Raw genomic sequence first — 12,501 nt, 5'->3', positions numbered from 1 at the left:
CTCCTCCCCATCATGAACCACTTCTGACCTCGTCTTTTGCTCTGTCTAAACTCCATGCCCATTGTCAACATCCTGTGGTCCTCTTCCAGCCTGCATCGATAGCTCGGGGGACTATATCAACTCTGTTCTTTTCACAACCATGACCACAATGAAATTGAGAAGTTGGCCTTTGGGAAGCATCGCGCCATTGGCTGTGGAAGATCTGTCTTTCCTTCCGACTGGAAGGCTAGGTGTGCTCAGCTTTTTCCAACCATTGCCTCGACCATGATGCCGAGAAGCGGCGTCACTACCTTCTTTGATTGAAAGGCTACTCCATACTGCCGAACTCATGTATTCTGACTCATGTATGCATCTCTGGTATCTAAACAGTCCATTACCACTCCAAACACTCATCAATGGATTGAGGACAGTCTCGTCTGGTCAATGGGACGTACCGACTGACAGGCGTGCCCAGGGCCTTTGGGCACCATATTGTCCTTCTCCTTCGTGCCTGAATAATAAGCGCCATAACTCCTACATATCCAATTCACCTTTGGAGTAGAGTGCCAAAAACGCCATTCAGATGCTATGCAACACGCGAAAAGCAGAAATCACCCGCAGTAGGAGTGAAATCTGAGCCTTCCACCAGTAAACCCAAGACCACATCTCACACAAAGCAACATCAAAAGTCATCATCATCCGCAGCCGTCTTCCTAGTCGCATTCCTCGTCCTTCGTCCAGTCCCCCACCCAGCCTTTTCCAAGTCTTTAAGCTCCTCCACAACAATATCCTGCTTTCCAACCGGCTTTTCGACAACTTTTCCCGCGTACCGAAGGAACTTTTCCCGCATGGCGACGGCGTCTGGATCCTCGTAGTCTAGCTGCGTCATTGGTGGAGTCTCTTCATTGATCTCCTCAAGCCGCCGTTCCCGTTCAGCATTGAGGTATTCGAAGTCGAGTCGAGAACCGAGAGAGGGGATACCACCATCTGTGTTGATGCTCATACTATCAACTGCACTTCCGGCTCCATCTTCATGCAAGGTGTCAATAGAGCTTGCGCGGGAAAAAGCCATTTGGTCAGTTGCGCGGATAGAGGAGTTAGACTGGGCACGTCCGAGAAGCGGCCTCGCTCGTCTTGAGCGGGGTCTGTCATAGTCAGTGGTAGAGTCGGAAGCTGAGCGGGATGGTGCTGTGCGGGCATTCTTTAGCAGGCCGTTTACGGCGAGGTCGATGGCGGATTTCGTGGAGGACGCCGTTTCACGATCAGAGTATTTGCGCTTCGCTGGAGATTTGACCCCATTTAAAGCTTCAATAGGATGTAGTTTTTCTGGAGAAACGGAATTGTGTGGTGGTTTGAGGCCCAAATTTGGTTCGCCTGATAACTTTCTTTGGGGGCTCTCTAAAATAGTTTGTTTCATTTCCTTGGCTACCCGGCCGGTGGCCGGCGATTTAACTCCATTAGTGACGAGATAGTCGTCTGGTAATTGTTGTGAAGGCCGCTTCTGCTCTGGGCGAGAACCTGCTCGCAGCTCTAGATCTTTGCTGCTCTGTGTTGACGGTTTCCGAACTAGATAGGGTTCAAGAGGTTGCTTCCTCTCTTGTCTAATAGATGTCCACAACCACTCAGCAGTCACAGCCGGGACGCCCCATTCATTGGTATGGCGCAGTTTTTCCTGGTTCAAGGATATTGACGTGTTGCAGATGAGAACGGATGCGGTGGGTTTCAGGTACTCATTATACGTCGCGCCTGAAGAGTTAGAGGTTGCACAACAAAGACATATTGCGTAACTCACCTACTAAGTTGACCAGTTTTGATAGGTGTAGAAGGTCAATGCGGGAAAAGCCGGTAGAGCAGATGTTCATGCCCGATAAGCCTTGCCTTGTCAGATGTCTGCAAAACCTATAAATGGAAATATGGCATACCTTTAATAGGATAAGAAATTGGGGTGTTTGCAGGGTGGGATTCCGGCAATACTAGTGTCTTCGTGTCAAGGCACCTTTCCAACCACATATCCGTCACGACTTCACACTCAAAAGCGAGATCGTCCGTTGAAGGGACATTAGATCGTGGGGTTTTGTAAGGCACAATGATGTAAAGACCATGACCTTTCTTTGGTATGTCGGGGCGAGAGAACTCGCTGAGAGAGTCCACCAACTGAGCGCCATTGAAAGAAAGGTGATTCCGTAATACATTCGTCTAGAAATATTAGGAATGCAAAAGCACAAAAGTAGAACAGAACGCACCTGCTTCGAGGTAAACCCATGTATCAAGAAGAAACATCTGTCTAGGAAACCATTTCGACGATCGGCGACCGGCTCTGCTGTTGGCTCACGAGTCTGTGATAGGGGTGCAAAGGTGGTTTCGCTAGCAAAGGACTTAAATATCTGAACAGCAGATGCATTTCTCTGCTTTTGTTCGTTTGCTGCCTGCCGTTCCTCCCTCGATGGTCTTGGTTCTGCCGTTTCAAAGCCAGTCCCAATAATATCACCCCAGATATTCTCATTTTGGTCGCCCAGTTTAACACTGGCAATTCTGCGCAGTTTCCGCGGTCGAGCGCCTGATGAACTTTCTGTTTCTTGTGGTTTTGGTTTGACTGCAGGTAATGAGCGTTTCCATGCCCCGATGCCCTGTTGCTCTTCTGGTAAAAGAGGATGGTACAAGGTTTCTTCGAGTATCATTCCGCGTTCCATACTATCAGTGAACCATTTGAGAGTAACCACCTTGACATTCCACTGCGTCGCGTACTTGTATTTTTCCCCTCCCGCAGTTCGCGCAATAAGGTGCGTCACCTGCTTTGTGAGATCTTTCCTGAAATCTGCACCATTGAGTTGGGCCTTGTTGCGGATGTAGTTTCGGAGGTTCACTACGAAGGAGGCTGGTCACTATAAGTCGGATCTTGTACAGCTCTGCTTACTCACTGTCTTCGAATCCTGTGATGCAGATTGCGGTCCCTGAAAACGTCGGCAACCTATATTGCTCTTCCAGAGCACGTATGTCTGTGTCACCACCCTGCATCCAAGACTGCCGTACGGCTTCTATCCATTCTGGTCGAAGCACCACGATGTCTGATCGCTCGCGCGCAACAAACTTGTATTTTTCCGTGCTGATTTCACCGACTATTAAATGAGTGACGTCGGAGGTGAGGTCATAATTGTGGCTCGCGCCCATCTGGCTTGCGATAGAGGCTAGTTCAGTCTGTAGGCGTTTTAGATTGTCAGCGTCTATCTTCAAATTGCTGGAATGAGGTGTAAACTCACCCGCTGCTCTGGCACAATGGACGTAAAACACAGAACCGCCCCCGCAAGAGGGCGCTCCTTGTCTGCAGAAGCGTCAGTAAGCCTATAATATAAGAGTACAATGTAATACTGACTCGAGGCAGCCTGCTCTGCCATGCTTCATGATTAACGGCCACTCGGAGGCTTATCGTAATGGAGTTGGCTCGGGTCCTGCTGGCGGCTGCGCGTCTCGATATTGTATTATCGCGTGACAGTCATGTATTTATAGTATATTCAAGTTGCCATGGACTGCGAGACAAGAACAACACCTGTAACCAGGGCGAATTGGTCGAGCAGAGAACCCATTTTGTTGTTTTCCCCACGGACCAGCAGCAGAAATGGAACCCTTATCGCGGTCACGTGCGATAAGTCGCAGCGCGTATCCTTCGGACGCGCCATTTCGGGACGCGCAGTCTTCAATAATAATAAATGAAGGCCAATTACTGTGAAGTCTACTTTCTCTGCTCACAGAGAATAATATTCAACCCTTTCTGTTTATGTACTTTTCCAGGGCATCACCCTGGAGACCAGCTGCTGTTTGCCGATCGTTCTCAAATGGAGCAGTGCTGACCCCGCAAACTGCCTCAAAATTCGCGACATTGCGGCCGTTGCAGGCTGCAGAAGATCGAGCGGTGATGTTCAAGAAGGCTGTCAAGGATCATTCGGCTGCAGCTGCCAGACCGCTTCAGTCAACAATCCCCAATTCTAGTGGAGTTGCTTCAACGAAACTCCCTCCTCCACAGTCTATCGGGGTGAAGCGGAAAATAGAATTGACGAGCACCAAGTCCACGCTAGGGTCCTTGCACAGCGCAGTATATTTCGATGAAAATGACTTCGACGATGATGATGACTTGGACTTTGAATCACCAGATCCATACATCCCTCCCGCGAGAATCGAGAAAGACAGTTTCCGCGAAGAATCGTTTCACGCCGCGAAATCCAACTCAACATTATCCCACAAGGCGGACTCGCAATCGGCCGTGACAGTTTCGAAGACTAATTACGAATCAGACATCAAGTATCCTGATCTTCCGCCTGTTCCGCCCGATGACAATCCCGGGCCGTCGAGCAGCGCACTGCCCTGGTCTTCCTCGCCCCCCTCCCACTTTCAAAAGCCCGCCGCGCCTCGAACCGTTCCCTGGCGGAAGCAAGAGAATAATATCATTACGATAGATGATGAGGCAAAACCAGAGACACCCGCGCGGCCAGCTGCAACGGCTCCGTGGAATAAAACAGCCAGCGCAATCAAGGAAGAGCAGAAGGAACTTCGCCGTCAGAATAAGAAAGCGCAAGCCCAGAAAACACAATCAAGCACCAAACACCATATGCCCCGTGCCCAAGTGGCTCCTATATTTCTCAGTGTGAGCAGAAGCATGTCTTGAAAGCAGTTGTTGAGAAAGGGCAGAGTATATTTTTTACAGGTTCAGCAGGAACTGGTAAATCAGTCCTCATGAGAGAAATCATCAAGAAATTACGGGATAAGTACAGGAAAGAACCGGACCGCATCGCAGTCACAGCGTCTACTGGCCTTGCTGCATGTAATATTGAAGGTGTCACCTTACATAGTTTCGCGGGCATTGGCTTAGGTAAAGAACCTGTACCTGAGCTGGTCAAAAAGGTCGGATCTATTGGATTCATTGATTTCATGTCTCTGACCATCCGCAGATTAAGAAGAACCAAAAGGCAAGAAACCGCTGGTTGCGCACGAAAGTCCTGGTCATTGATGAGGTTTCTATGGTAGACGGGGATTTGTTCGATAAGCTCGAAGAGATTGCTCGGCTAATAAGAAACAATGGCCGGCCGTTTGGTGGTATTCAGCTCGTCGTTACGGGAGACTTCTTTCAATTACCGCCAGTTCCAGAGGGTCATAATCGAGAAGCCAAGTTTTCATTTGCTGCAGCGAGCTGGAATACCTCAATACAACACACTATCCTTTTGACACACGTTTTCCGTCAGCGTGATCCCGAGTTTGCCGACATGCTGAATGAGATGCGACTTGGGAAACTTAGTCCTCGGACGATACAGGCTTTTAAGGAGCTTTCTCGTCCATTGGACTTTCACGACGCTCTTGAGGCTACTGAACTGTACGGGCCCTCTAATATCCGCCTTTCTAGACTAACATTTCGTACAGATTTCCCACGCGCGCCGAAGTAGACAATGCCAATTCTGCAAGGATGGCACGTCTTTCGGGTGAAACGATGACTTTTAATGCGGTCGATTCGGGGACTATTCAAGACATTCAATTTCGTGAAAAGTTACTCTCAAACTGCATGGCACCTCAAACGATCCACCTGAAGAAGGGTTCGCAAGTCATGCTCATCAAAAATATGGAGGATACTCTCGTGAACGGCTCAATCGGCAGAGTTGTTGCGTTTATGGATGAAGCGACATTTGACTTTTACGTTGAAAATGAGAACGACTTCGCGAGCGGAAAATTCGACGAGGGAGACGAAGATAGGGCTGCACGCGCTCGTAAGAAGATAAAGGGCATGGGTCACAGAGACGGAGGCGTTACGGTTACCCGAAAATGGCCCCTGGTATGCTTCATCCAGCCAGACGGGACGGAGAGGCATCTCCTCTGCCAGCCAGAGAGTTGGAAAATTGAGCTGCCAAATGGCGAAGTCCAAGCCCAACGGCAGCAGGTCCCGCTGATCCTCGCATGGGCTCTGTCCATTCACAAGGCCCAAGGCCAGACACTACAACGAGTCAAGGTCGATCTTGGGAAGGTCTTTGAGAAGGGACAAGCCTACGTGGCTCTGAGTCGAGCCACCTCGAAAGCCGGTCTTCAGGTGCTCCGATTCGATCCGCGCAAGGTCATGGTCCATCCGAAGGTCATTGAATTCTACCGAAATCTGGTTCATGCCAGCGACTTGATCAAGTCGAAACAGCCGCCTAAGCCGCAGCGCACAATATCGAATGGAGATGAGGATGTTTACATTGATGAGCTTATCGCGGAAGCGGAAGCATATTAGTTGGCTTTCTTGTTCTCTTGAGTGCTCTCCCGTTCCTACATGCGATATCAATATCCAAGAGGCTTTCAGGTTTATTAGAGGCATACTACGGAGTTCTAGAAGTGTGGTAACTTGGGATACTATACTATTTTACTGTCTTGTCCATACTCACATTACTGCCAAAAGTGTATTCAATTCACGGATTCACTCCATTCACTAAACCCAGAAACCAATATGTCATAATCACAGTTCCCTTCCTCTAGAACAGACACCCTACAGCTTGTGCATATTTCCCATCACCCAAGGCGCAATACCATATAGATCATTTCGATCGATTCACACTTCCAGTACCACCGCGATGCCTCTCCGTCTCGGTATTCGCAACGGGCGGTTTATTCGCTCTTCTTGCAGCAGCGACATTCGGCTCATCGGCTAGTATGTGCTTGTCCTCATGCTCGCGTTCGTGCACGGCATTCTCGTAATCGTCAATTGGAGCATCATCGTCGACTACTCCATGGACTTTTTTCGGTTGGAGAGGTGGGGAGGAGATAGGGCCTTTGGGCATTTTGGCGCTTGATCTGTTATTTGATGGTGTTTGGCCGGGCGTAAGGAGAATTGTAGGGTAGGAATTCGCTTTCGCAGAAAGCAAGACCGACAAAAACTGAGGAGAGGAGGGCTATTATACTGCATAGGGTGGGAGTCTTGTCTCGGCTGATACCACCATGACGTGAATTGGGACGTCATGGATTGTAGTCACAATAAAGATATATTTACAAGATATAGGAATGAGTTATGATTTCAAAGCGGGCTTTTCCATTGCTGAATAACTATTTACTGAAGCTGCAGGTGCTGCAGCTCTCCCCTGTCACGTCTTGAATGCTTCCATCCGTACAGAGCATATATGGTAGGTCCCAAATTGCCACCCTGTGTTAGGGCTAGGGCGCTCTTAGAATCATCAAGCATTTGCAATGCAAGAACACGTAATCATGAGACAGACTACCGGGCCTATACATAATCGTAGCAATGTTGAGGACACTATTCGGAACATAAGCAGAACCCTAATTCATTTACTACTATATTTGTTTCTAGACACGTTAAATAAGTTTGCGTCTTGGTCTGGGACACAAAAGTGCTACCTCCTGTCCAATAACCCATGCTTCGAGCTCCATGAATAACATCATGAATCACCGTTCAGCACTATGTTATCATTTCTTTTACACTGGCAGATATATCCCTACAGCACTTCATTTCTGGCTCTGACAAATTCGTCACCCTGTTATGTGTCTTTCATGAATTCGTCGACACGGAAGAAGTTGAGAGCCCAGGTGAGCACAGCAGAGTGATGGAGCTTCTCGCTGAGGAGGCAGTGGTGCTTTATCATTTTTTTTTAGCAAAAATCAGGCACTGGATATTGCTAGTTGCTCGGAGAGGTCACATGTCCAGTCAACGAAAGGAATAATCCGACTCCGTAATCGAGTCCTGCACCTCATCAGAGTTGCGCGAATTCGACTCTCATTCCGGAAAGTGATCCAGTATTGTAGAAGCATCAGGGGTGCCCGTTCGTTGAGTAAGGTGTCATGAGACTTGTTGAGTCTGGATAAAGGCAACTTGCGCTCGCCGCCGCCTCACATTCTATACCAAAGACCCAATCAGCGGCAGAAGATTGAGGTAGGAAGCAGCATACTTCTCTAATCCCAGGAGCTAAAATCACCGAACCCACCGATCCCCTTGAATTTCTTCTTCGCCGGTTCCGACGTTGGCTCTTCATCCACAAACTCCACAATCTCATCCTCATCGTGCGCAGCTCTTTCAGAGAGCGCAGCCTTCAGATATTTGCCGACAGTCGTAGAACTCTCCTCCTTGCTCGCACCAGGACCTCGAACTCGCTTTCCAGTCCAAGTAATCTGGTCATCTTCAGCGCGGCGAGAACCTTCCTCGTCATTTTCAGCTGTTCTATTTGCCTCATTCTCGGCTGACTGTTCGGATTGTTTCTTCTGTTTGAGGAATTCTTCAAATGGGTCGACGAATATTGTGACGTCGACGATGCGGATGTCTGGAGTTGGTCTGTTGGTTGTTGGGTTGACGGGGTGAGTTTCGAGCTTGTTGAGGGTTGGCGAGGAGGGGGTTGGATCGTCGATTACGTGGCCGAATATTGTGTGTTTGAGGTTGAGGTGAGGGAGGGCGCGGTAGGCGATGAAGCTGATTCAGTCAGTATGAGAGTAACTTCTCAATGGAAAGGACGTAGCGTCAGAACTTACAACTGGCTGCTGTTCGTATTCTTGCCTTTATTCGCCATGCTTAGTGTCCCCCGTGAATCATGCTTTAGAGGGCCCTCGAACTCGTCGTTGAAGTACTTGCCCCAGATGCTCTCACCGCCGCGGCCAGTGCCCGTAGGGTCCCCTCCTTGAATCATAAAACCTTTGATATTGCGGTGAAATGTCACGTCCTTGTAGTATCCCTTCTTTGCGAGCTTGATAAAGTTCCAGACGGCCTTGGGCGCATACTCCGTGTGTAATTCCAGGTTGATGTCGCCGGATGTGGTCGATATCCGAGCGTAGCCCTTTTGCTTTACCCGACCTCTCTTCAACATGTAGTCCTCATCCGAAAGTAAGGCAAGTTCAGCCGAGGTGTGTGGCGTCATTCCTGTGCTTGTAAATGATGCAGCCGCCAAGCCAGTCGTGTATCTCGCGGCATTATAAGGCACAGGTTTACCAGATTGATACGAAGCGGTCTTCTGTGCTGACTTCACCGGCGCATCGGTCTTAGCCACTGGAGTAGAAGCTGCATTCCCAGCCTTCTGAGCCCTTTCTTGCCGCGCTTTAGCAACCGCCTCCCTCGCTTTGAGGATCTTCGCCGAGCTCCCCAGAGCATTGACATTTACATTCCTCGACGGATCCTCTCTCTCTCTCAGCTGCTCATCCGATAATCCACTCTCTCCCTCCTTGATATGATTAAACCGACTCAAATCCCTCGACTCGATATTCTGCGGATCCTGCAGCGTAATAATATCCTTGCGCGTGAATTCCTCGTCCGAGACAAGATCTCGCCACATCTTTCCTTTAATATTCAGCCGTTCAATTGTATCCCACGCAAAGACATTCCCCGTATTTCGCAGCGCAACTACATGCGTGTTGTCCGTGAGAACCTTGTACGTAACGGGATCAATATACTCGCCGGCATCGTTCTTCGCAATCGTTAGCTTGATTAAGTCAGAGCCCTTCAACGGTGTTCCGTCAACAGGGTTTGTCCCATGCTTCTTAATCCAGGGAAGGATGCTGGTCAAGTCGAAGATCGTGCCGGATTGCGTGCAGACGGGATGTTCGAACGGTTGGAGTGAGAGGGAGCAGAATCTGAAAGGAAGTCGCTTGAAGGAGGCTTCACCAACGCCGCGTCTAGCTTTCCCGACTCCAGCGCCAGCGCTGGCTGAGTACGCGTCTTCGGAGGCCCATTCAGAATGTGTAATCTGGATGTCATATCGTCAGTACGAATTTGTTCGACTAGGAACTGGGTAAGGCAAATTTCCTCATCATACATAAAGCTTGTCCGTGCCTGTACGGATATCGCGTTAGACCAGTAATCGCCCACAGATAAGAGTACTGACCTTTGCCCATTTTCGCGACGTAATATACAAAATGTATGACCTGAACGCGGTCTTTTGTCCGCAGCGGAAGCTGGAAATGATGTAGTGAGACAGAAGACTAGCTTCTTACGGATTAGTTATTTATGCCTCAGGCACATAAAGGCACTACGGCGGAATATTTGGATATCCAGCAAGAGCTACATCATGTAAATCAAGCTAAGGCTGATCTAAAGCAGGAGCGAGTAAAGCCTAGAAATAAGTCATACAAGGGGATGGCCAAAGAGACAAACCATATACCGCGCTAAAGATAAAGTCAGAGTGTTTTCTCTACCACAACGCCTCAATGTCTTTTCATCCAATAATCGTTAGATAGTCGTCCAGGGAAACAGCTACTAGACGACAGAGGGCTGGTAGCGCAGCGACACAACCCATCGGTTACCAAAGTCGATTCCGTGCCGTCGGCGCGTGCCGAATTTGCGCCAGGCTATTTGGGGAATTCCAATATCCGCGACGGTGAGGTTCCAGGAGGCTCCCTCTCCAGCGAGAAGGGCGTTAACAAGCCCAGTCTTGGGCGCTCCGAGGCTGACTATCGACTTTGAGTTGACACGCAACTGCCCGCTTTCAACAACCGTTACTTCTCCTATAAATTGCAAATTAGCAATGTGTTTGTGGCTGGATAGCAATGTATGTCTGCTCACCAGTAGTTGCGGATAGGCCGGATGGGACATCCACAGATAGCGTGTCAAGTCCGCTTCGATTAATCCAGGATATCATCTCAAAGGCTGTGGCTTGATCATCAGTTCGCAGGTCGTTGAAAGGAAGATGTATTCCGAGCAGAGCGTCCAGAACTAAATCAGGTGCAAATTCAGAAGTTGAGAGTCTCGAAGAAAGCTCTTCCCACTTGAGGAAGCGGCCCCCAATCTTCTTGAAGATGTCAACCTGCTTACGGCAGCTCTCAAGCAGCTCAACCTCTTGTTCCACCCCCAGCATGCATACGGTAACACGATGGCCACGGTTCCGCAGATGGCGAGCAGAAGAAATGACTCTCGCTCCAGTCCGATGGTTTCCAACTAGTGCCAAGATAGTAGGTGCAGCGGCATCGCTCGAGAGAAGGCCAACGGCCGCTTCGGCAATACTCCGTCCCGCATTCTCCGTAATCATATCCTCAGTCAGACCAACTTCGCCGATTGCTAGCTGCTCAACTTCGAGAATCTGCAGAGGGCTGACAGCTGGACAGCTTCTGTTTGTAGTAGCAAGCCGTAACGTGGCGCTAGATGCACTAATACCGGTAACTGGTGATGCCGAAACGTGCGTTTTCGTAGGAAGCGGGCTGCTTGATTTCGTACGGGAGTTGCTCAATTGACTGCGCCCAATGGTATTCAGCTGTGTTGGAATAAGTGGTTGTCCAAATATAGCACTCCCTTTCCGAGACCCTCGGCCGCGGGTTGACAGCTTCGATGCGTCACGTCCGGAAATTGTTCCACTACTAAGCTTGGCATCACTTGGTTCATGGTTCGTAGCTTCATTATCACTCTCTTCGAGGCTGTCATCGAGGACGTTCTCGGACCAGTGTAAGTTCCGGCCTCCATTGGTCCCAGGCTTTGGTACTCTCCTGTTGAAGCTGACCAATCGTTCTTCATCGGCGGTTGTGTCGTCATTCCTGATCTCTTCAAAAACACGTCTTTTATCGAATTTGGAGAGGTTACTTGCAAAATCAAAGTCGCCCATTTCCTGGATATCTGTTGCTTCTTCGGTGGCCCAGCCACTGACTTGTGCAGGGTAGCCTCTGCTCTTCTTCTTCCGCCGTTTGCCATTGAGTGTGCCCGTCTCCTTGTACGACTGTGGGGAGTCCAACAAACTTGGATTAGATGGTTCTACGAACGCAGTCTGGCGCCACCCTTTGCTCTTGGGGTTTGTGTTGAGTGCGCCGTCATGCTCATTGTAGACACTCGGATCTTTCTGCTTCCCCCCACGGCGACCACGGGTCGTTCCAAAGCGACTGGCGGAAACAGGAGACTCTTCGACCACACGCGAAAGAGGACCTTGTAGCTCCTCTGCTTGCGGTGTGGACCTGTTGCCCACGTTCAACTCTAGGTTACTGAATGGCTCGGCCAAAGTGGCTGGCGTTGCCTGAGACGTAACTTGGGACGTATCCTGTGACGTGGGAAGCTGCCGAGCGCCTGAACTTTCTGTAAAGCCGGCTTGGGGTTGTACGCTCGCGTGGGCCTCACTCGATGGTTTCGAGAAGCTCAAAATTGCGGGGTCCACAAAAGGTTGCTGAACTGCGTATGGAGTTCCAAGGCTCTGCTTTTCTTGCAAAACGTGCGAGGCTTGCGCGCTTGGTCTATCTGACGGTCCCAAGGAAAGATCGGCGATGTCTGGAGCTTCAATGGAGTATGTTGGTAGTCGGTAGCCAATCCACGACAAAGTAACTAAGTGTAAAAATGTTGTTAGAGCTATGCAATATCCAGCGCAGGACTCATTTGTTTCCGAGTAGTGGTCGGTGCAACATACCATCTCGAAGCATCAGGCGCTGGCCGATGACATCCGCAACCACACCTTGGACGGTAGCGTCTGGTGGTGCTCGGAGAGTTACCAGGACATTGTAGCCTATGAATTCAGAAGCCATGGTTGCAAGCTCGTGTGAACGGAATGATGAGTCCAGGAACTAAAAAGATCCCATACTATGTAGTTTGTGAAAGTTGTTCTGAACGAA

The 12,501-nt window shown here is 49.5% G+C and overlaps 5 protein-coding genes across 5 annotated transcripts, besides 1 other annotated feature; 1 reads left to right on the top strand and 4 right to left on the bottom strand.

Annotated features, from left to right (window-relative positions):
- Window positions 1-12,501: part of a sequence feature (contig 1.113 1..316066(1)) that runs on past both edges of the window.
- Window positions 662-3,378, bottom strand: ANIA_06896 (BRCT domain protein; the record flags this gene model as incomplete). Its single annotated transcript, XM_659408.1, has 7 exons — window positions 662-1,725; window positions 1,772-1,878; window positions 1,976-2,175; window positions 2,223-2,854; window positions 2,898-3,174; window positions 3,237-3,318; window positions 3,350-3,378. 7 exons carry the CDS (start codon window positions 3,376-3,378, stop codon window positions 662-664), a joined length of 2,391 nt encoding a protein of 796 aa, XP_664500.1.
- Window positions 3,890-6,226, top strand: ANIA_06895 (DEAD/DEAH box helicase; the record flags this gene model as incomplete). The annotated part of the gene is made up of 3 exons (XM_659407.1): window positions 3,890-4,615; window positions 4,920-5,338; window positions 5,386-6,226. The coding sequence occupies 3 exons, from the start codon at window positions 3,890-3,892 to the stop codon at window positions 6,224-6,226; spliced, it is 1,986 nt and encodes a 661-aa protein (XP_664499.1).
- On the bottom strand, window positions 6,312-6,770 carry ANIA_11533 (uncharacterized protein; the record flags this gene model as incomplete). The annotated part of the gene is made up of 3 exons (XM_050611135.1): window positions 6,312-6,321; window positions 6,378-6,381; window positions 6,548-6,770. 3 exons carry the CDS (start codon window positions 6,768-6,770, stop codon window positions 6,312-6,314), a joined length of 237 nt encoding a protein of 78 aa, XP_050467189.1.
- ANIA_06894 (PPIL2 family peptidylprolyl isomerase) lies at window positions 7,894-9,823 on the bottom strand (the record flags this gene model as incomplete). The annotated part of the gene is made up of 4 exons (XM_659406.2): window positions 9,807-9,823; window positions 9,738-9,754; window positions 8,464-9,668; window positions 7,894-8,404 (listed from the first exon to the last, which is right to left on the bottom strand). Exons 1-4 carry the CDS (start codon window positions 9,814-9,816, stop codon window positions 7,894-7,896), a joined length of 1,743 nt encoding a protein of 580 aa, XP_664498.1. The 5' UTR covers window positions 9,817-9,823.
- ANIA_06893 (mRNA decapping enhancer EDC3) lies at window positions 9,982-12,467 on the bottom strand. The gene is made up of 3 exons (XM_659405.2): window positions 12,300-12,467; window positions 10,484-12,217; window positions 9,982-10,425 (listed from the first exon to the last, which is right to left on the bottom strand). Exons 1-3 carry the CDS (start codon window positions 12,412-12,414, stop codon window positions 10,178-10,180), a joined length of 2,097 nt encoding a protein of 698 aa, XP_664497.1. The 5' UTR covers window positions 12,415-12,467; the 3' UTR covers window positions 9,982-10,177.

The sequence above is a fragment of the Aspergillus nidulans genome, chromosome I (genome assembly GCF_000011425.1).
Source record: "Aspergillus nidulans FGSC A4 chromosome I".
Taxonomy (NCBI): domain Eukaryota; kingdom Fungi; phylum Ascomycota; class Eurotiomycetes; order Eurotiales; family Aspergillaceae; genus Aspergillus; species Aspergillus nidulans.
This window is presented reverse-complemented; position numbering and strand designations above follow the sequence as displayed.

Coding starts and splice junctions, on each gene's coding strand:
- ANIA_06893 (XM_659405.2), bottom strand. CDS start 12,414: ATGGCTTCTGAATTCATAGGCTACAATGTCCTGGTAACTCTCCGAGCA. Junction 12,218..12,299: donor GCGCCTGATGCTTCGAGATG/GTATGTTGCACC, acceptor TTTTACACTTAG/TTACTTTGTCGTGGATTGGC. Junction 10,426..10,483: donor CGGCCTATCCGCAACTACTG/GTGAGCAGACAT, acceptor TGCAATTTATAG/GAGAAGTAACGGTTGTTGAA.